The sequence below is a fragment of the Papaver somniferum genome, chromosome 9 (genome assembly GCF_003573695.1).
Source record: "Papaver somniferum cultivar HN1 chromosome 9, ASM357369v1, whole genome shotgun sequence".
NCBI lineage: Eukaryota > Viridiplantae > Streptophyta > Magnoliopsida > Ranunculales > Papaveraceae > Papaver > Papaver somniferum.
In genome coordinates this window covers 55,232,911-55,255,964 of record NC_039366.1, presented here as the reverse complement: position 1 = coordinate 55,255,964, position 23,054 = coordinate 55,232,911, and the positions used below count along the sequence as shown (strand labels likewise).

Here is a 23,054-nt window from a genome sequence, read left to right as displayed (position 1 = left end):
ATACGTCCAACTACCGCTCTTTTACTTTTTTCCTCTTATATATTCTCATGATTAGATACGTTGTAAATATCTTAATCTCCAATCATCACTGCAACACTTTGTGTTATCAATTAGTGGTGTTGCAGGTAAGTAATTTACATTACTGAAAAGGAGAGGGTACCAAGTACACCGTCAACGTTATCGTTCGACACTTGTATGGACAAAACCTAATACAATTGCAAGAAGCCAACTTAATGATCCTTGATAATATGTATATATAGTTTATAATCGGTAACTTTTCTGAATCAGAAAGTCTAGACTCAGGAGTCCATGAACCTGATTATTAACGAGAGTACTTGGACATTCTCAAAAATCAATATCCAAGATCAATCTAGTCACATCTAAATAATCAAATCGTAATTCTGCCAAATATGAAACTTATTATCTATCTTTCAAGATGTGAATTCTACAAGAACGAGTCTCGTAATCGATCACAATTAATATGGATTTAATCTACTAGAATTGAATGTGTACTACTTGTGTTATTCATATTATAAAGATAAACAATATAATGCGGGAAAGGAAAACATACAACACACCAGAAATTTTGTTAACGAGGAAACTGCAACTGTAGAAAAACCCTGGAAAATCGTCCAGATTTGAACACCGAACTGTATTAATCCACTACAGACACTAGTCTACTATCAAACTTTAGATTTGAGTGTAGATGAGACCAAATCCACTCTCCAAACAATTTAGCTTCGGTCGTGCTCCTTACTCTTTACGCAATTAATTCCCTTAGTTGACGTCCTTTACATCCTAAGAGTTGCTTCAGTCTAAGTGAAGACTTTTGTTACTAATCCTCCTCTAACAGATATCCCTATTTGATTTCCATTTAGATCGAATAGATCAGGCTTGAAAATATATTTGCAATAGACAAAACTATCAAACCTCACAATCCCGGAACACTTACACTTAGTTAGCTGAGAATCTTGGATTTTTAACCACCTCTCGAGAACAATCGTGAACTAATCAATTAGGAATCGTTTTTAGATATCTATCTTGAGGAATCACAAAGTCTGAGATGGAGAGAATATTGCGATTTTTATCTATCTCATTCCTGAAAGAGATTACTAAAACCTCAATAACAGAATGAACAAGATTAGGATATACTAACTATAATGGTAAAGATAGTCGGACCTGCCTTCACGAATCATTAAGTGAAGTTTTTCAGCCGTAAACCTAATTATATTTATCAAAGTAAACCTAGGTCAATAGAGGACGACTCTAACAATCAACTAGGACACAGAAGTGTCAGGGACTAAATTTTTCAGTTGAATGAGTCTCTCTATTCATAGTTTTTCAAGATTGAGGGTTGTTTAGAATTCAAGCTAAGATAACTTAGAGAATCAAGCAAACATTTTCTCTGTTTAGATGAAACACTAGTTAGGTTTTCAAGTAAGCATGTGAAACTTATCTTGAAATCACATAGGAGAATATATATTGTGGCCCGGGTTCCGGAACCGTGTATAATAATACTTCTTAGCAAATATGCCTTTTGAACTTGAAAGCAATATTGTGTTCTTTTAAACACTTAAGACTTGAATCATGATGCATATACACAAGGTGTTTTAGAGATCATAGATGTCTTAGAGGTATATATGAAAGTCATAGCAACGCTAAACATATTTATTAAAACAGTCTTTGATTATATGCTAATACGTACTGAGATTGTTTGTGAATTGGTTCGTGAACTGGGTTAGTGAACCGTTGGCTATTTCACAAATTCAGATCACCACAGTTTATGAACGGGTTCGTGAATTGTCCCATTCAGAATTCTACGGTTTACGAACTTGGTTCATGAACCTACCTATATTACGGAACTTCAGATATCCATGGTCTGCGAGATGGTTTGCCAACCTACCCTGAGTACATATTTCAGTAGTTCTGATACACTCTCTTTTGATGTTGAAATATTTTCATTTTCCATAAATATAAAATATCATTGCTCGGGATATTTTCAAATGATCCATACAACAAAAAATAGTTCTTGAACAATAAATTCTTCTGAACTAAGATTGCTAAGGACCAATGAATATCCATTGCTTAAATAATATTACGAGATGTTTAACAAGACAAGCTTGATTTGAAATATCTTCTTTACAATTTTAAATCTACTAGAAGTCATACAACATAGTCTAATGATAGAATGATAATGCATGTGAGTAAATTAAATGGTTCAGTTTTCATATACCTCTTTGTTGATGAAGTTTTCCAAATGCATTCGTCGATTTTCAGTCTTCGAGGGTTATTCAGTGATGTCTGATACTCAACTACCAACCTCCATACCTAGTCCGAGACTTGACTTTAGTATATTAGAATCAATATATAGTTTTGTTCATCTAACATTGACAACAATCTTGAGATAGCAAAACATGCGAGTACGACCGAGCGGTGCTCTAATAATTACTTAAAGACATTAATTTTATCAATGAGTCCTAAAATTATTGATGATGTTCTACTCATGCTAAAGAAATAGATGACAGGTAGTTATTCCTAACTTCCTACTATTAACCTGTAGATACCAAAAATCTATTGTGCCACGTCGCACAATATTAAAGGTGGAGCAGCTTATTATATTGCAACAACCCACACTACATCTCTCCTTAAGATGCTTAGTTATGAAGCTCTCTCCCTCAACGTGTGGCGTACTATTAAAGGAGGGAGTAGCAAAGAATGCTACAACGGAGTACACCAAATCACTACCAAGATTGCTTAGTTATTAAGCAATAGGTTGTAGTATAGGCACGTGGGTGTGTCTGTCTGTCAGAGGTAGCTGAGCAGTCTGCACAACTTTTAGTACGAAGGAGTATTCCTCAACCACGTGGTCTCAGATTACGTGGCATCCTCTGACTGACGAAGGTACGCGGCCAATGAAGGTACGACTTGTATGAAGGTTTCACAGTTCACGATGGCACGTGGAGGAAGCTAAGGAGGCATCGTATGATTGGAGATGGTGTGCCGCCAACGAAGGTACTAGATTGACCAAGGACCATCATATCTCGATGGAACAGAAGACAACAAAGATATCATGGACACAAAGGGATCTATAAATACCCATCCTTACCACAAGAGAAGGGGGACAATTGGGTGAGCTAGGATGAGGGAATAAACTCACTTTCTCTCTCTACTTCCTCTTTTATTTTCTAGAGCTTCATACTTTCTTCAATGGAGTTCTTCCACCCAAATGTAATAAGATCAATAAACATATCATCTTTACCCGTGGACGTAGGTTAAGATTAACCGAACCACATAATCTCTTGTGTGTTGATAACTTAGATGCACTTATATTATATTCTCTCTTATAGATTTACTTACTGATTTATATCTGTTTTCTGAGTTATCTCTGTATTTTGAGCTATCTCTGTTTTCCGAGTTATCTGTTCATCTGAGATATCTCTTTATTTAGCTTATTTGCTTACTTATCTCTGTTTTACAGAGATACCTTTGTTTTCTTAGCATCTGCTCTTGCAAAGTATCTTTACTTACTTAGTATATGATCTTCTGAGTAGATCTCATTTCTAACATACCTTTTACTTACTCAACAATATCAGTTCAACTGAGGTATCCATACTACTTAGTATATGATCCTCTGAGCTGCTCATATTACGTAGACTATAGGAAAATTAGTAGTCACAGTTTGGCGCTAGAAATGAGCTGGACCGAAAAGCTCTCGATTTTCATTATTTTTGCTATTTTATCATCTTTTTTCTTTAGATCTTTGTTAGAAGATCGGATCTAAGAATAAGAGAGTTGGATCTTACTTTTTAGTAAAGATTTATCATTCTTTGACAAGTTTTCGAGTATTAAACCTTGGAAAAAGCTTGAAATCTTACGAATCTACAAAAAGTGGTTATGAAACACCATTAAAAACACTTTTTAAAGCTCAGAAAGCTATTATTTTATTATTATTTGCTTGCTCATGATCAAACTCTTTCTAGATCTCAATACCTTTGTCTTCGAGGGAACCTCTGTAAAAGTTTTGGAGTAAAATCCCTAAGGTTATTTATGAGTTGAGGGTCGTTTTCTTTCGCATACGCCTTCTTTTACCCAGCTTATGGTATTTTCTGTCATTTTTTAATATCTGAGCAAACCTTCTCTGGATCTGGATACCTCCGTTTCCGAAGGAATCTCAGTAAAAAGTTTTGGAGTAAAATCCATAAGGTTATTTATGAGATGAGGGTCGTTTTCTTTCGCATACGCCTTCTTTTACTCAGCTTGCAATACTCTCTCCCGTTTTGAATATGAGGTTCATTTAGGAACTAAGTCCCAAACATTGGACAGTTCTATTAAATACGAACTCAGCAAACATATCTCTGTTAAGTTCTATACTAAACTTTTAATTTTTTTATTTTTTTTATTTCCGTAATGGTGCTACTAGGAACGTACCCTACCCCTTTTTCTCTTTACTCTCAGAAAACGGAAATACGAAGGTCAAAATTACGAAACCTTGGAGCGAAAATAAAGCTTATCTTTGGCTCGAATGTATTTAAATACATTCTCAACAACCAAAGAAAATTACGAAGACTGTCCTTGGATCGTATGTGTCTAAGTACGAGCATCCAAGGGAAAAGATGGATCTTATCTTTGGCTCGAATGTATTTATATACATTCTCAACAGCCAAAGACTATTACGAAGATTGTCCTTGGTTCGTACATACCTAAGTACGAACTGCGAGGGGAAAAAAACAAAGGTTCTCTTTGGCTCGAACGTGTCCATATACGTTCTCAGCAGCCAAAGAAAAAGGCGAAGGCTATCCTTGGCTCGAAGGTATCCATATACTTTCTCAACAGTCAAGGACAAAGATAAATACTATTACGAAGATTGTCCTTGGTTCGTACATACCTAAGTACGAAATGCGAGGGGCAAAAAACGATGGTTCTCTTTGGCTCGAACGTGTCCATATACGTTCTCAGCAGCCAAAGAAAAAGGTGAAGGCTATCCGTGGATGGAAGGTATCCATATACTTTCTCAACAATCATGGACAAAGATATAGACAATTACGAAGGTTGTCCTTGGATCCTACGTATCTAAGTACGAGTATACAGGGGCAAAGACGAAGCTTATCTTTGGCTCGAATGTATTTATACATAGCTTGAGACAATTATGAAGGTTTCCCTTGGCTCGTACGTATCTAAGTACGAGTATACAAGGGCAAAGACGGAGATTATCTTTGGCTCGAATGTATTTATACATAGCTTGAGACAACTATGAAGGCTTCCCTTGGCTCGTACGTATCTAAGTACGAGTATACAGGGGAAACGAAGGAGCTTAACTTTGGCTCGAATTTATTTATAGATAGCCTGAGACAATTATGAAGGCTGACCTTGGCTCGTACGTATCTAAGTAAATGAAGACAGGGGCAAAAACGAAGCTTATCTTCGGCTCGGATGTATTCATATACATTCTCAACATCCAAAGACAATTACGAAGGTTGTTATTGGATCGTACGTACCTAAGTACGAGCATCCAGGAGCAAAGGTGGAGCTTATCTTTGGCTCGAATGTACTCATATACATTCTCAATAGCTAAAGACAATTACGAAGGATGTCCTTGGATCGTACGTACCAAAGTACGAGCATCCAAGGGAAAATATGGAGCTTATCTTTGGCTCAAGTGTATTCATACACATTCTCAACAGCCAAAGACAGAAACGAAGGTTGTCCTTGGCTCGTACGTATCTAAGTAAACGAATCCACGGGGCAAAAACGAAGCTTATTTTTGGCTCGTGTGTACTCATACACATTCTTAACAGCCAAAGACAATTACGAAGAGTGTCCTTGACTTGTATGTATCTGAGTACGCGAATCCAAGGGAAAATACGGAGGTTATCTTTGGCTCGAACGTGTTCATACACGTTCTCAAAGACTATTACGAAGGCTGCACTTAGCTTGTACGTATCTAAGTACGAGCATCCAGGGGCAAAGATGGAGCTTATCTTTGGGTCGAATGTATTTATAGACATTCTCAACAGCCAAATACAATTACGAAGACTGTCCTTGGCTCGTAGGTATCTAAGTTTGAGCAACTAGGGACGAATATGAAGCGCAAGGATAAAGGTTCATAATACAACTCGCATGGAAGGACAAAGCTTTGTTCCTCTAAAATTCTTAAGCTTATCGCTTTGCGAATTTCTGGGGGCAAAAGAATGTCATCGGAAGATATTACCTGCTCAAAGTTTGTAGCTTTGTATACTTAGTCATACGGAGTTCATCAAGCAACATCTATGTGAGCTACTATAACTGGGTAGCATCAACATCATCAACGAAGGTCAATCCTCCCAAAGCAGACCTATAGAAGAGGGTGGAGGTCATGCTAATTGAAGACAAAGATATCATCAATGGTTGTATTTTATAACTTAAGTCTGAATCCGAAGGTATGCAGGGGAGTGAAGCTCGTTAAAGGCATACTCACCACTTGCAACCATACATGGGAGCGAAGACCGTTAAAGGCAGATTCACCACTTCCAAGCATGCATGTGAGCGAAGCATGTTAAAGGCAGACTCACCATTGCGAAGAATGGGTTATTCAATCCAAAGATACGAATGTACAAGTCAACAAATCCCATGTGCGTAGGTGAATACATACTCAAAGAGGCTACAAACCGTACTCAGCTACGAGGAGTCACACGATGACGCATAAAAAGACGCAACTTGTCAACCACCACTATTGCGATGCTCCCAGTCTAGAAATGCACGAAGCCTGTATACATTTGTATACCCACAAGTGCACAACTCAAATGCAACGAAGAACGAAGTCTGTTTACATATGTATACCCCAACTCTCCAACCTGAGGAACATACGAAGTGCCAAAGACTAATGCAAGGGGAAGTTTGTTGCAAGAAGAAATTCTTCAATACTAAGAAGAAGCAACAATTCAATCTTAGAGGGTACCCTTCGAATACACAGGGTGCCATAGGAATTTGTATTTCTATGAAGGAACGAAGCCTACAAGAGCAACTCACTGCAACCATAACGAAGCCTACAAGGGGCATCTCACTACGTGCAATGTACCATGTGAGACCCATTAACTAAAAGGAAGCTCCCCAGAATGAACATGTAGCCGACACTGACGAGGATGCAACCTTAAATTACACAGACGAAGGCTCCATAAATGCAAATACTTTTCCTTTCAAAAGCTGCAAGAACTAGATTTCAAAAGCAAAAGGGGACAAACATACATCAATCATGGCGCCTCTATAACATCAGTTAAAAACAACAAATACATGGTGAAGGTAATACAATTGTAAGGTATGCTTATATACATAGCAATCAATATAAAGCTTGGATTTGGAATATAGCTTTTAATGCGTGTGAAATGAAATAAACATACAAAAACAAAGGGTTAGAACTGACACCCACCATCAGAATTGACGACAAAAATGAAGAGTTAGAAATGATACCCACCGTCAGAATTGATGGTGAGGCAAGGCACGGAATAACTGCGCATATGTCGATCTTGGATCCTCAGGGCAAATGAATCCCACTAAGAGGAAAATAATAAGCAATATATCCCACAAATAGAGATACCTTGTCGAAGTAAAGCAGCCTTCGCGTTGAACGTGTAGGGTTACAGGAAAATTATTGCCCACGTAGGGACCCTCACCACCACGGTACCTTTTGGCCAAAGGATATCCTGGTAGGACGTTGAATGTCCCACCAAGGTTAATCATACCTTAGCACCGAACGATGACTTGATTGTGCAACAAACTAGACATATTATGTCATAAATATTGTGCAACAAAGCAAGAAAATGTTGTAACACACATTACCAAAAGGTGACAAATACCAAATGGCCTATGTACGTATTTTATTTACGCAGGTACAACAATACGGCGAAAATCTTAACCAAAGATAAAGGTTCCAAAAGGTATCATTCCATTGCAAAGGTGTGAAGTTACAACAACGAAGGTACACTAGGAAACAACTCCTTACCAGGCAAGTAAAGAGACATCGTAGAGTCACCTTAGCCGAAATAAAAACTAAAAGGTAAATAATATACACCTGAGCAATAAGTTCAAACTTATCTTAAACTCAGCTACATGCTATGAGGGGATACCTTCTGGCCACATTATATCTTGCTCGGGTGCCGACTGGTTCAAAATGATAGCAAAAATACCTAAGCAACGAGCGAGAGGTGAAAACTACTATCCCAGTCTCAACTTTCATTAACGAAGGCGTGGACTTCGTAAACAAATACATACATACATACATACATTCATGTATTTGCGTGATAATAGTAGCATCAGAACCTTGTTCAGTACTTCGAGGGTACCTCAGTAAATTACTTCGATACTTATATACTTCGAAGGTACCTCAGTAAATTACTTCGATACTTCTCTACATTGACAAACTACTTCAATACTTCGAGGGTACCTCAGCAAATTATTTCGAAGGTACCTCAGTAAATTACTTCGATACTTCTATACTTCGAGGGTACCTCAGCAAATTACTTGGATACTTCTATATTTCGAGGGTACCTCAGAAAATTACTTCACAACTTCAATACTTCGAGGGTACCTCAGTAAAATACTTCGATACTTCTCTACATCAGCAAAATACTTCAATGGTACCACAACGAGTTTACTTCCATGGTACCTAAGCGAATTATTTTGATACTTCAAGGATACCTCAAAAAGTTACCCCGAAGGTATCTCAGCTAACCAAGTCGAAATTTCCATGATATCTCAGCGAAATAAACGAAGGAGGATAAGTATTTTTTTCTTAAGGATCGTTCTTCGAACAACCCTCAAGAAAAGGGGCAAACTATAGATACCAAAAATCTACTGTGCCACGTGGCAAAATATTAAAGGTGGAGCAACTTATTATATTACAACAACCCCCACCACATCTCTCCTTAGGATGCTTATTTATGAAGTTACCTTCCTTAACGTGTGCCATACTATTAAAGGAGAGAGTAGCAAAGAACGCTATAATGGAGTACACCAAATCACTACCAAGATTCCTTAGTTATTAAGCAATAGGTTGTAGTATAGGAACGTGGGTGTGTCTGTCAGTCAGAGGTAGCTGGGAAGTCTGCACAACTTTTAGTACGAAGGCGCAGTCTTCAACGACGTGGGCTCAGTGTACGTGGCATCCTCTGACTGGCGAAGGTACGCCGCCAATGAAGGTACAACTTGTACGAAGGTTTCGCAGTTCACGATGGTACGTGGAGGAAGCTAAGGTGGCATCGTCTGATTGGAGATGGTGGGCGCCCAACAAAGGTACTAGATTGACCAAGGACCATCATATCTCGATGGAACAGAAGACAACAAAGATATCCTGGACACAAAGGGATCTATAAATACCCATCCTTACCACAAGAAAAGGGGGACAATTGGGTGAGCTAGGATGAGGGAATAGACTCACTATTCTCTCTTATTTTCTAGAGCTTCATACTTTCTTCAATGAAGTTCTTCCACCCAAATGTAATAAGATCAATAAACATATCATCTTTACCCGTGGACGTAGGTTAAGATTAACCGAACCACGTAATCTCTTGTGTGTTGATAACTTAGATGCTCTTACTTTATATTCTCTCTTAGAGATTTACTTAGTGATTTATATCTGTTTTCTGAGTTATCTCTGTATTATGAGCTATCTCTGTTTTCTGAGTTATCTGTTCATCTGAGATATCTCTTTATTTAGCTTATTATTTACTTATCTCTGTTTTACAAAGATACCTTTGTTTTCTTAGCATCTGCTCTTGCGAAGTATCTTTACTTACTTAGTATATGATCTTCTCAGTAGATCTCATTTCGAACATACCTTTTACTTACTCAACAATATCAGTTTAACTGAGGTATCCATACTACTTAGTATATGATCCTCTGAGTTGCTCATATTACGTAGACTATAGGAAAATTAGTAGTCACATAACCAAAATCATTGAAGGAAAATATGCCTTTTAAGGAATTAGTGTGTTTTTTTATGCTAAGAAACACATCCATAGATTTAGAAAGAAGAGAAGTACAAACATCATTCAGTTAAAATTTGGAGTTTGGGATGTTATCAAAAATTTAATAAAGAAACACACCCATACTTCTAAGGAATTAGTGTTTGAAGTATAACATATTCTTCGCTGATTTTTTTTTAGTTAAATCTGTGTCGAGGCTACCATTCCTAGCATGTTTCTTTATTAAATTTTTTATAACATCCCAAACTCCAAATTTTACAGGATGCAATAACTTCCTTTATTGTGTTGAAGTATTATGTTACTAGAATCATGTTCATAACGTCCTTTATAGTGATCCCAGGAACACTAACTGAATACCTTATTACATTTTCTCTTTTCCCATCGAGAATGGCTTGACACCACCGAGCAATACCCAATCCAAAATTGTATATATTCAGTCTTACCCTTGGGAATCTTAACTGAGGCTTATGTATTTTAGCTAAAATACTTGTATATATTACATTGTATTTTAGCTAAAATGTGTGACTATTTATTGTCGTATACGTTGTTTCCCATATTTTGTAGACTTATGTCAAACCAATGTTTTTTTCTTTTTTTGATGCCCTAAACTAGTGGTCCCGAACTACATCCAAACTCCTTAAATTGGAGTGGATTTCAGCAATTACAAGGTTCAAACCCTACCTCCGCAGTGGGAAGGATTTGCATTTTTTCTCTGATACACAAAATTGTTGATTGGCATGTCAAACAAATATCTACATTTTTGGAATTTGCACTTTTTTCTGATACACAAAATTGGTTAAAAAAACCAAAATCAACAATTCCTGAGTGAAAAGGACATTTAGATTTTGATACTGTTTAAGTGGACAAAAATGTAAAAATAGCAAGGATGTAAACAGTTTCATCCTACCCATTTTCAAATATTTTTTTTACTTTTATTTTACATCAGGATGCATTCAGTTTCACCCTCGCTATTTTTTAAGTTTAAGTCATGATGAATCCAGTTTCATCCTTGCTATTTTTTTGTGTCCATTTCACCCATACTAATTTTTACTCGTCCATTTAAACCACGTTTTAAAAATATTTGGACAAATAACCCATTTTCCGTTTCTGATAACAACTAAGATGTTAGCCGTCTTCATGTTCTTCTTATGGAATATGGGTGATCTTTTAATTGTTTCTCCGTTTTGTTTGAAGGGGGTTTCGGGATAGAAGAAAAATCAATTACAGTTCATAAATAAGGGAAATCTGGAGCTAGTTGTACACGGTTTTTTTTTTGTCCATACTAGAAATGAGGATGGAAAAATATTGGCATTTACAAATGAAATCATTGATGTTCGACTCGTTTTACCCGCAATATGTGTTAGTAGAAGTTCGATCGCTTAATGGGATTGGGAATAGACCTGATGGAAATAAATTCAATTTTGCAGTTCTTTCACTATACAAGTTTTTGATGCAGAAGGTAACAAAGTTCCATGTGACTTTTGTTTGCAATAGGTGACATTGTGTTTAGCGATGGAAGACCAACTTTAGCCTTATGTTTATTAACACTATCGACAAAACAGAATTTAGTATTCTCAATATGTCGAGTCTATTTTTGAGTGTTATCCAGTGTCAACTATTCTCGATTTGGTCATCTTACATTGTCCCATTCTATTTCTTCAGTTTACCATTTTAGCATTCGACTGAATATATCAGCAGGCACATATATTAGATTTGAGGTATGTTATTTTGATTTTAGGCAAAGCTACACACAAGTTTGAGTTTAATCGTTCAATACGTATCGTTGCATACTATAAGAAATTAATGAAGTAAATTACATGATATGTCTTACTAAATTCGGAAAATGGGTCATTTGTCCAATTATTTTTAAATCACGGTTCAAATGGACGAGTAAAAAATAGTTTGGGTGAAATGGCCAAAAAAAAAATAGTAAGGATAAAACCAGTTTCATCCTAGCTTAAATTTAAAAAATAGCAAGGATGAAACTGGATACATCCTGTGTAAATTAAAAATAAGAAAAAATATTTGAAAATGGGCACGATGAAACTGGTTACATCCTGCCTATTTTTACATTTTTGTCCATTTAAACAGTATCAAAATCTAACTGTCCATTTCACCCAGGAATTGTTGATTTTGGTCTTTTTAACCAATTTTGTGTACTAAATTATTAGTCACTAAGAGAAAAAGTGAAGCTCTGATCCGTCACTGTGACGTCAGAATTTCTCAAGAACATCAGATGCAATTTAGTGATTTCTATAGCAATTCTAGGAACCCCTGCTCTATCATTAACTGTTTACTAAGCTTCTTCATTGTTCTTCTTACTAATTGGTGCATTTCCATTACAAGATTCAAAAGCAAACATTTTTAGAAAACTGAAATCATCATCACTGCTATTCACAATACCAAAAACAACTTAAAACATATTCCAACCCCGCCTGTCATTCTTACAGACTTACATCTTAATTCCCACTACCCAATTTACAATCATCAATACCAGCACCAAAACATCTCCGACCATAACAAACATCCATCTACCATCATTCACTTCACAAAAAACAATATCATTTCCCGTAACCCACAAAAAAGAACAAAAGCTTCACTTACCAAAACCAGAAGAAAAGGAAGAACCACCAAAAGCCTCTTTACCAACATCATCAGCAAAATTCAAAGAACCAGGAGTAAGCATAGAGGCAGCCATTTGGGAAAAAACTTGTTAATCATAATCAAACTCTTTTCAGAGTCTGAAAGCTTGGCATCCCTCTATACCCCAAAGGAGAACTTTAATAGTCCTCCTCATCGTAACTCCAGTCCTCCTCATATCGTTCGCTACAGCTGCTGCCTGACGAAGCAGGGGATGTATCACTATCTCCTGATGACGAATCTTCATCACTTTCTTCATCCCTGGATGCGTCAAGGAAATCTTCATCAGAATCACTGGAACAAGCAACTCGAGGGTGACTTATCGCAGGATTCTTCTTCTCAACTCTGGGTTCTCCTTCATGCATGGTTCTCACAAATATCTTGGGATTGGCTCTCTCAAACTCAAAACGCCTTCGTAACTTCCAATCAAGATATTTCTCCATCTTTCTCTTGTCTTCAGCAACAGCGTAATCATCCTCACTGGTATTTACTTCTTCCAATGGGTACTCAAACCCTGCATCAGATCCTCCCTCAGAGTCACTTTCAGTCCCACTGCCATATTTCAGACCTTTCTGGTACTTTTCAGATCGCTCATCTTCCTTCCGATCAACTCGTGCAAGATGATATGGTAACCATGCACTATAAAGCGACTAAGTTTCTTCTTCTTTTTATATTCTCTTCCTCTCTTCCTCTTCTCTCTGTCGATGTGCCTCTTCATTCGCACGCCTGTTTATCTCAGATTGAACTTCATCCCTTAGCCTCATTAATTCATCCATCGGAAGTGAAAAAGCTTGATTTTTGGCTATTTGGTACTGATCAGAAGTTGCAGCACCGGCCGGAATGGGGTTACTGGAACTTGCCATGTTTAGAGATCTTATATCTAATTCTTTTTTCTTCTGGTCAAATTGCTAATGGTTATGCTAATCTCATCCGAAACCAGCCTTTTAAAGGGAAAAATGCTTTCATTAACTGCCATTTATGGCCTTTGGTTATCAGTCCCGTCGCTTGGTTACTCACGCCCCTTCAAAGCCATGCGTACTCCATCCAACTTCCTCGTCATAATTACCCTACAAACCCCTATTTTCAACACCTAACCTCTTCATTAGCCATAACTTCCCTTGGAACTGCCTTCAAGTGGTGCATTGGTAGGTCATCTAACTTCCACAAAGCAATTTGGGGTCTAATAAAATTTTTGTGTTTTTTGCAGACTAGAAGAATGCAGCATCAGTCGAGAGGCACCATTGCGGTCTGGGGCATGTCTGCCAGATGGATTACTATCTCTAAAACCAAACCCATGTCACCAATCGAACCCCAACAACCCCCCAACCCATCACCTACATCAGTTCTTTTTCCCCGATACCCATCTGTACTACCCATCCTATATTTATCCTACCATTATTACTCTTGGCAGTTTGCTCTACTATACCTATGTCTATCAAAAAAAACACAAACACATTAAATATCCACCAACCCCAAATTACATCAGGCTTACATACCACCATCTTCTATTCCAGGAAAACCAACAATGTATTATTGCGTTTGTCCCTATATGGTTCTTTTATCATCAAACTCACGTGAATATCTCAAATCTAAAGGTACCCATAAAGTATGGATACAAAAGTAACACTTCGTATGATAAACTCCTCCCACAACACAGTCTTTGCAGTACAACTACAGATACATTACACCAAATTTCTCCTGAAATATTTCCTGTTAATAGTCAACAATTTTCTCATTCCCTTTTTAAGGTTCAAACATATAAACAAACAAACCTCTCTTGCCTTCTCTCTATCCATATTGTATGTGATCAATATCAGTACAGTACCACCAAGAGATTCTTTTCTCTACAAATGTATTTTATATTAGTTACCTATAACACTGATCTCAATCAAATTAATTCATATATACCCAATTCTCTTACCTGATGGAACTCCCAAACTCTACAGAAAACACTCGAAATTTGAATACTGATATTCAAACCCTTTCTACTCAAATGGCTGAGAAACTAACTCTACCATCTTCTCTTGATGAACCAGTTTTCATAGACAAGAAAGTTGTTCTAGATAAATCTGATAGTAACTGGAAATGGTGTATGGTGGGATACTTATGCTGTGAAACCCTGGTCCCTACTTCTTCTATCCGTTTCTACATATGCAATAACTGGCCTTTAGTTCAACCCCCTACTGTCACCACATTCAGTGGCTTGCGCAACAAAATTTTTATTCATTTCTTAGCTGAAGATGATTTCAACAGAATTAATTCTCAGAGACCTTGGTTCGTTTGTGGTTATCTAATGGTATTGAAAGTGGTTCCAACTGAAGGGTGGCCAGCAAATCATCAACTCTATTTCGATGAAGAAATAATGTGGTTCATTCTATGCAATATTCCAAACGAGTGTACTAGTTTGAAGATCTCCAAAAACTCACTCTCAAAATGGATGAACTCATTGATGCTCAAGCTCCTTTTGGCAAACATCCCCTAAAGAAGAACGTCAAAGTGTGTCTCAGAATTCCAGTGCAGATAGCTTTTCCAGTGGGCATTCCCCTATTTACCAGTGGTAGAACTTAACCATTTCTGATTGAATGTAGATACATCAAGGTGCCAAGCGTATTTTTGCACTTCATGTCGTGTTCTTGATCATAAAGATCAAAACTGTCCTGCTTGGAAATTAAAGCAGAAAAAAATCAAAGAACTTGATGCTTTTAGCAACAAGTATGTATTCCCAGCCGTCTCCAGGCTAATGATTCCTTCTCCAACAATAATCAAGCAAGTAGATTTTCCCTCTGCTTGCATTAAAGATACCATCATGCAACAAACTGAAACGGTACCAGAAACTCAAATTGATTCTCCTGTACTTGAAATGTGCAATAATGGAAAATCAAAGGATATTGATCAGCGAATGGAAAATACTACTCAGAAGGGCTTGTCAGACACTTCTCAGATGGGTCCTTTTGTAAACAGATCCACTACTCTGAGGATCTTTGATGTTGGTCCTGTTCAGCAACATTCGACTCAACTGGAGAATGGCTTACCAATCATTCTCAAACAGGTTACTACTCAAAATGTTACTGTTGAAGCTTCTATTTATGGTTCCGAGCCAACCCCTAGTGGTCCGATTCGTACTACCAACTCATCAAGAAGATTCAAAACTGCTTTTGTCCCAAATACCAACCCAATCATCACTAGAGGAGCACTTCACTCAACTGGACATGATGCTCTAGCAAATCTCAAAAGAAAGATCAACCCCAGAGCTGATTTGAGGAAACGTACAAGGGTTAATTCTAGTTTTGCTAGCATAGTGGTTATCCCTGAAGAACATGATACTACAGAACCTGATTATGCTCAATTGTGTCCTCCAATTACCATATTAGGGGATTTACCAGCCATTGACCTTCCTACCTGTTCTCTCAATACCCAACCAGTGTTTAATTCCTTTGAGAGCTACAATGTACCTGCTGATAGTTCCCCAAACGACAATGGTGCCTGTAATAATTCTCTTCTCAATACTCCTACTTCTAGTCTCGATTCCTCCCAAAATGCTTCTCAAAGTGGTGATGATACTAGTGTTTCTCTTGGTGATGGATCTGACTCTACCACTCAGGTAAATCAACCTCAACCAACCTCTTCAATTGATACTTCAAATAATAATATAAACCCTTTCCCTGTTAATAACATCAACCTGATTGCTTGGAACATTAGAGGCTCTGGAAAGAAATCTGCTAATAAGGAATTTAGTCACTATGTATGAATATCAACCCAAACATTATTTTTCTCTCTGAAACAAAAAGGAACAAAGATATGGCATCCAGAAAACTTAAAAATATGGGTTTCCTATATACCTTTAACATCCCTAGTGTTGGTAGAAATGGTGGTCCTGCTCTTGCTTGGAAGAAGGAAATTCATCTCAACATATTATTTCATCCAGTATGAGGGGTATCTATGTTACATCTACTGACATCATTCATTCTAAGAACTTTCACATTCGTTTCATGTATGGTGAACCTACTAGTAGTCTTAGACAAGCCTTTTGGGAACAACAATGTCAGCAACCTAATGCTCCCTTAGATGAACCTGTTTTCTTCATAGGAGACTTTAATGCCCTCTTAGGAACTGAAGATAAAAATGGTGGTCTAGAAGTTGATGATCCTGATTTTGAAAACCTTAGAAATTTCTTTTTTGTTTTTAATTTGCATGATCCTGGTTTCTCTGGACCTAGGTTTACTTGGTCCAATATGCAACAAGGTCCTGATTTAATTCTTGAAAGACTAGATAAATGTCTAATAAGCCAAACTGCTGAAGATCTTTGTCCTAAACTTTGTGTCAACAATCTCCCCAGGGACTCTTCTGATCAATGCCCAATGCATATATGTTTTAATTATGAGGATATTTGTATGCCTAGACCCTTTCACTTTATGGCTATGTGGATTAAGGACCCTACCTGCAGAGACATTATTGCTAACTCTTGGTCAGTTAATATGGTTGGTTCCCCTGCCTACAAGCTTAAAGCTAAATTGTTAAGTACTAAGAAAGGTCTAAGAGATTGGAATAAGTCTTCTTTTGGTAATATTCAAACCAATATATCTACCATTAGAAAAGACTTAGTTGATCTCCAACTCTCTAACCCAACTGATACCAATAATACTTCTAGACTCAAAGCTAGACTTGAGTACCTTTATAATTTAGAAGAGTTATATTGGAAAGATAAATCTAGGGAGGTCTGGCTCATGGAAGGTGACAGAAATTCACCCTATTTCCATAGAATAACTCTCTTTAGGAGAAAAATAAATGTCATTAGTTGGATTAAGAACTCCTTGAATATTATTCTAACTGATAGAGATAGTGTTGGAAATTCTTTCATAGACTATTTCAAAAGCCTTTATTCTTCCCACCCTCAATAGTTTCAAGATGAAATTCTTGCCGACCTTCCTATTAAATTTTCTGTTGAGGATATTGCATTGTTAAATATGCCTCTTACTCCAGAGGAAATAAAGAATGTTGTTTTCCAAATGGGAGGAAAAAAGGTTCCTGGACCAGATGGTTTTACTGGTCTTTTTTACCAAAAATATTGGGATATTGTGGGAGATGCTGTCATTGATATGACACAAACCTGTTTCAGGACATGGCATATTGCTAAGGTTTTTAACCATATTAATATTGCTCTCATTCCTAAAGTCCCTCTTGTGAACTTGTTACTCAATACAGGCCAATAGGGCTCTGTAATTTTATCTATAAATTCTTCCAAAAACTCTATCTAATAGACTAAAACCTTTTATGAAAAATATAATTTCCCAAAATCAAAGTGTCTTTATTCCTAAGAGGAGTATTTCTAGTAATATTCTGCTTGCCAATGAGGCCATATATGTTTTCAACCATAATGACAAAGTTGAAGGCATAGCTGCCATCAAACTTGATATGTCTAAAGCTTATGATAAGCTTGAATGGGATTTTGTAGAAAAGGTTTTAACTGAAATGGGTATGTCTAACCAATGGGTTAAGCTCATAAACCAGTGTGTGCCCATTGTCTCATACTCTGTCCTTCTTAATGGGAGCCCAACTGGTTTTTTCCAGCCTGAAAGAGGTCTCAAACAGGGAGACCCTCTTTCTCCCTATCTTTACATCATTTGCTCTGAAGCTCTATCTTCCTACACTTATAGTCTTCAAAAAAAGGGTATTTTAGAAGGCATCAAAGTTTGTAAAGATGCACCTGAAATGACTCACTTTTTGTTTGCTGATGATTCTCTCTTATTTTCTAAAGCTATTACTCAGAATTTTCAAGTCATTAAAGACTATCTCCAAAAGTACTGTCTAGCCTCTATGCAAGAAATAAATTTTGAAAAAATTGGCATTATGTTTAGCATGAAGAATCCTGAACATAGGAAAGCCTTTTTGGCCAATATTCTAGAAATTTCCAGCAGGGATTTAGGACAAAAATATCTTGGCACTCCTACTGTGTTTCAAGCCTCTAAAATCCAAACTCACATGGGTATTCTCCAAGATGTTGATGCCAGAATATCTATCTGGCTTCATAAGCTCCTATCCCAAGCTTCTAGGACTACTCTAATTAAGCACATTGGCCAGGCTATCCCCCTTTTTCAAATGGGATCCTTTCTTATTCCTAAACATCTTTGTAAACAAATGGACTCCCACCTCTGCAAATTCTGGTGGGGGGAACCTTAGACCCAAAAGATAGAAAGTTGCATTTGCTTGGTTTGGACATTTTATGCTCCCCTAAAGCTGAAGGTGGTTTGGGTTTTAGGAAGGATGAATTAAATAATCTGTCTATGCTGGCTAGGAATGCCTGGAGAATCCTGGAAAATCCTAATTGCTTATTGGCCACTGTTCTTAAGGCTAGATACTTTCCTAGAGCTGATTTCTTGAATGCCAAGTGTACTGGTAAGTGCTCTTGGACTTGGAAGTGTCTTCATGCCATAAAGGAACTAATCAAGCCTTTCATATCTTGGATTGTTGGGGATGGTCAATTTATTGACGCATGGTGTGATAAATGGATACCTACTTTGGATTCTGCTACACCCAACCCTCTAGTCCCTCCTGATCCTAGTATTAAAGTGTCTTATTTTATTGATCCTCAATCTAGAAGTTGGGATGTGTCTAGACTTAACACCCATTTTGATAATGCTTCTGTCTAGAAGATTATCACTATTCCCTTAAGCCAGCTTTGCACTCCTGACAGGAGGGCTTGGGATCTTTCAAAGAACGGTAAGTTTTCTTCTAAATCTGTCTACTTGGGTCTCAGAGGCCTTAGTCCTTCCCCTTGTAAAAACCTTTGGAAGCGTATTTGGAAAGTTAGAGTTCCTTACATAATTCAGGTCTTTTTATGGAGAGCAGCTAGAAATGATTTGCCCTCCAGAACTATCCTTCACACTACAATGCCTATGCATAGTGTGGATTGTCCTAGGTGTTCTGATCCTCATGAAACTATTATGCATGCTCTGGTCACTTCTCCCTTTGCTAGCAGAGTCTGGTTCATCTCTGATTTCAACATAAAAACTCAGTTTTTCCAAAATAAGTCTTTTATTGATTGGCTTCTTTTCTGGTTAATTGAACCTCAATCTAAACTCCTTGAGGATGATCAATGTCTTTTTGTGGCTATTTTATGGTCTCTTTGGACTAGTAGAAACAATTTCATCTTTCAAAACACTAGGGAAAATCATACTTCTGTCCTTGCTAGAGCCAAAGCTATGCTTCTCACTAGGAAGACTAGTTTGCCTGGCTCTACTTCTTTCTCTGTCAGTATTTGTGATAAATGGATGCCTCCCCTTATTGGTTGGATTAAATGCAATACTGATGGTTCCTTTGATATTATCTCTGGAGTAAATGGTGCAGGGTATGTGATGCGATATTTCTCAAGAAAAGCAACCTTTTGTGCATCCTTAGTTTTTGGAGGAACGTCTAACTCACATCATCATAGAAAGTGATGCCAAGTCCCTTATCGACCAATTTTCTGCTAGGAGTTTCGAGGGGAACTCACGTACGGATGATATTTTTAAAGACATTCAGTTTTTCTATTTTAAGTTAGTTGCCTGTGTCTTTACGTTCCAACCTCGTTATTGTAATTTTGTAGCTCATGAGCTTGCTTAGTGGGCTAAAAACAACAATTCCACCATGTACTGGTCTACCCCTCCTATCTGGCTCTTACCAACAGTTGAGGAGGACCATTATCCTTGTTGAAGGCCTTCGTCTATAAAAAAAGAAAAAAAAAATGTTAGTCACTCATAATACCCAGTTCCAGAAAAGACAAGTCTTCTATAAGGAGTGAGAAGCTCTGCTCAGTAAGCATGACGTAAGCCATTTTTTTTCTCAATGAATGTGTCGAAAATTCCCTTATGCAATTCTCAGTTTCTCCTAGAAATTCCGGATCAACTCAACTCAGTCTTCTATTTCTTTCAATCTGTGGATTTCTAAGCTTTTTCATCAATATTGCCATCAAATTTTGTGCTCCCAAGACTAATTTCATCTACATTGAAATCAACAGGAAAAAGCATCCCTACAATATTCAAAGTACTTTTCAAAGATATAACATTACCAATACCACAACTGGAAAAGAACAGGGAACAAAGTACTTAGATCACCAATTTTTACAACCTTTTGACAATCTTGAACTTCACTACACTCAGTCTAAACACACTACATCCAAGATTTTCAACAAAACAGACCCCACCACATTCAGTAAAAAACACAATCATTGTTCAACATCAAACTACTAGCAAATTAAAAAACAAAGACGGTCGCCAAGAGAAGAAGCAGAAGCAAAAGAAGATTTCCGTCATCCATATCAACAACAAGAAGGAGAATAACAAGTACCGAGAAAGCTACCTTGTAAAAAACTTGTTAATCAACTTCAAAATTAGTCCAAACTCTGAAGATATGGTTGTTCTCAGTACCCCAGAAGTGACCTCTAAAAGTCATCTTCATCGTAGCTCCAATTCTCCTCCTCTGCATATTGATCACAGTACACACTTCCTGTTGATGCAGGAGATACTGGACTGTCATCTGAAGATGAACTCTCAACTCTGTCACTTCCTTCACTCTCATCACTCTCATCCTCCAGAATCTCTTCATCATCACTTGACTCCCCTTATTGCATAGTGTTTGTGGGTAAAAACTGTTTCTGCTGGTTTTGGCCAATTTGGGTGTGTGGATGAGAAACGAGCCTAAACCTTAAACAAATGCACTGCACGGGAGTACTTTAGATTCGAGATATCAATATGTACAATCCTGGCCTAAACACAGAAATGGCCATTTCAGGCTTTCTTCAGTCACAAAGTGAAGGAGAAGGGTTGGTCTTAGGGAGGGAAGCGAAGAAAGTTTTGAGACCAGAATGGTTAATTCTAAAGTTGTAGCTATTTTATGACTTGTATCAGAATGTGGAACTGGCTTGTGGAATGTAATTTATCAGTTATTTGGTGTTTTCTGGATACTGTGTTGTTGTTAACCAAACTGTTGCCATTTGGCTGAAATAGGCAGAACCTATTTATACAAGTCATATTGAATGCACCCTGATCTCGTAGAAAGTGGGAATGATTGCGTGATGGAAAAGTGGGGTCGTGTGTAAATGCCAGAAAACCACGTTCCCATTATGAAGGAGACGAGTTAGTTTACACCCACTACTTCTTGCCGCCACTAACTGTCCTGCTTTCTGACACTTTCGTATAATGGGCGTGTTGCACGCCGCACGCTGTAAACCGCCAGACCAATACCCTGATGAGTATCCCCCAGTTTCGTGGAAAACGTGTAGCAGGTTGCTATGTGTAGAAAGTCAAAGTCAGGAGACTTGCCGCATGAGAATAGTATGTGATGCTATTAGGCTTGTCTTGGCCGGTCGCCTAAGACTTGCCACATGCCTCTCAATTCTGTGGCGAATTTGGACGGCTAAGATTGTGACCCATGAGAAAGGGTGGCCATTGATTATGGTCACATTCTGTTGGCGTCTGATAATGACACAATGGCGTGGTTGGCATAGTTTGTGCATGCTAGTGGCACGGTGGTGCAAGTAGCGCCTGACATAGCCATGGCCGCTAGATTTTGGCATATTGGTGTTAGACCCAAATATGGTTGGCAATATTAGTTCTAGTTGCCACATCAATCTCAATGCTCTGGGTAGCATGATTTGGCTTGGTTGGCGTAGCAACTTCACCTAAATAATGGTTTGGCGTGACGAAACCCTAATTAGTGCGTGTGGCATGCGGTCGCGGCATGGTAACGCTTTTTGTGAAAACGGCTCCATAGTCATGCCAAAGGAACTATAGTAAGGCCATAATGTGGAAACGGCCACAAGAGCAAGAATTGCTATGAGTGACGATGATATGGCGTCATTCCTAGGGTTTCCTGGGTCCCGCATGGCTCGTGGCATGTTGTGGGGACCAAAGTGGCATAACTTGAGCCACAACTGGAAATTAGGTTTTTGTTAATGCGCCTAAAGCAGAGTCGTTCTTCTGACTAGAAAACCCTAATTTAAGCACATCATGGCGTTGGCCACGAACTGGAGGTAGGTTAGCACGTAGGGCGATATTTACAACGCGTTGGAATGTTTTGGCATGATGCACGTTTGGCGTGGCGGAGTGGCATGTTGGCATGTCGTTCAGCCTATTGGCGCAACATGGCACGTTTGGCATGTTGGCACGGTTTTTGGAAAACCAATGGCTTTGTGGCCATTTGGCATAGTTTGCATTTTTTTAATATTGTGAAAAGTTTGGAGTAACCTGATTGGTTAATATAAGAGAGGCCGGCCAAGCATGGGCGTGGCCACACTTCTGGTATGTGTGTGGCAGATTTAAAGTGACCTGATTGGTCGATGGGGAATATGGCCGGCAAGTATGGGCCCAGCCAAAACTCATGTGCGTGTGGCAGGTTTAAAGCGACCTGATTGGTCGATGGAAAGAGGGTCGGCAAGCACTATGGGCGCAACCAAGTGCATTTGGAACACAAACTTGGCGTAGT

The 23,054-nt window shown here is 38.0% G+C and overlaps 1 protein-coding gene across 1 annotated transcript; it reads left to right on the top strand.

The window, feature by feature from the left end:
• Positions 1–16,828: 16,828 nt before the first annotated feature.
• LOC113311963 lies at positions 16,829–20,032 on the top strand. The gene is made up of 5 exons (XM_026560745.1): positions 16,829–17,311; positions 17,495–17,731; positions 17,913–18,723; positions 18,831–19,203; positions 19,288–20,032. Exons 1-5 carry the CDS (start codon positions 16,829–16,831, stop codon positions 20,030–20,032), a joined length of 2,649 nt encoding a protein of 882 aa, XP_026416530.1.
• The last annotated feature ends 3,022 nt before the right edge of the window (positions 20,033–23,054 follow it).

What these genes read in the sequence shown, in the direction of transcription:
- LOC113311963 (XM_026560745.1), top strand. Translation starts at nt 16,829, where the DNA reads ATGCAACAAGGTCCTGATTTAATTCTTGAAAGACTAGATAAATGTCTA. An exon ending in GGAAAGATAAATCTAGGGAG is followed by an intron (nt 17,312 to 17,494) that starts GTCTGGCTCATG and finishes CACCCTCAATAG; the next exon opens with TTTCAAGATGAAATTCTTGC. An exon ending in TCTTATTCCTAAACATCTTT is followed by an intron (nt 18,724 to 18,830) that starts GTAAACAAATGG and finishes GCTCCCCTAAAG; the next exon opens with CTGAAGGTGGTTTGGGTTTT.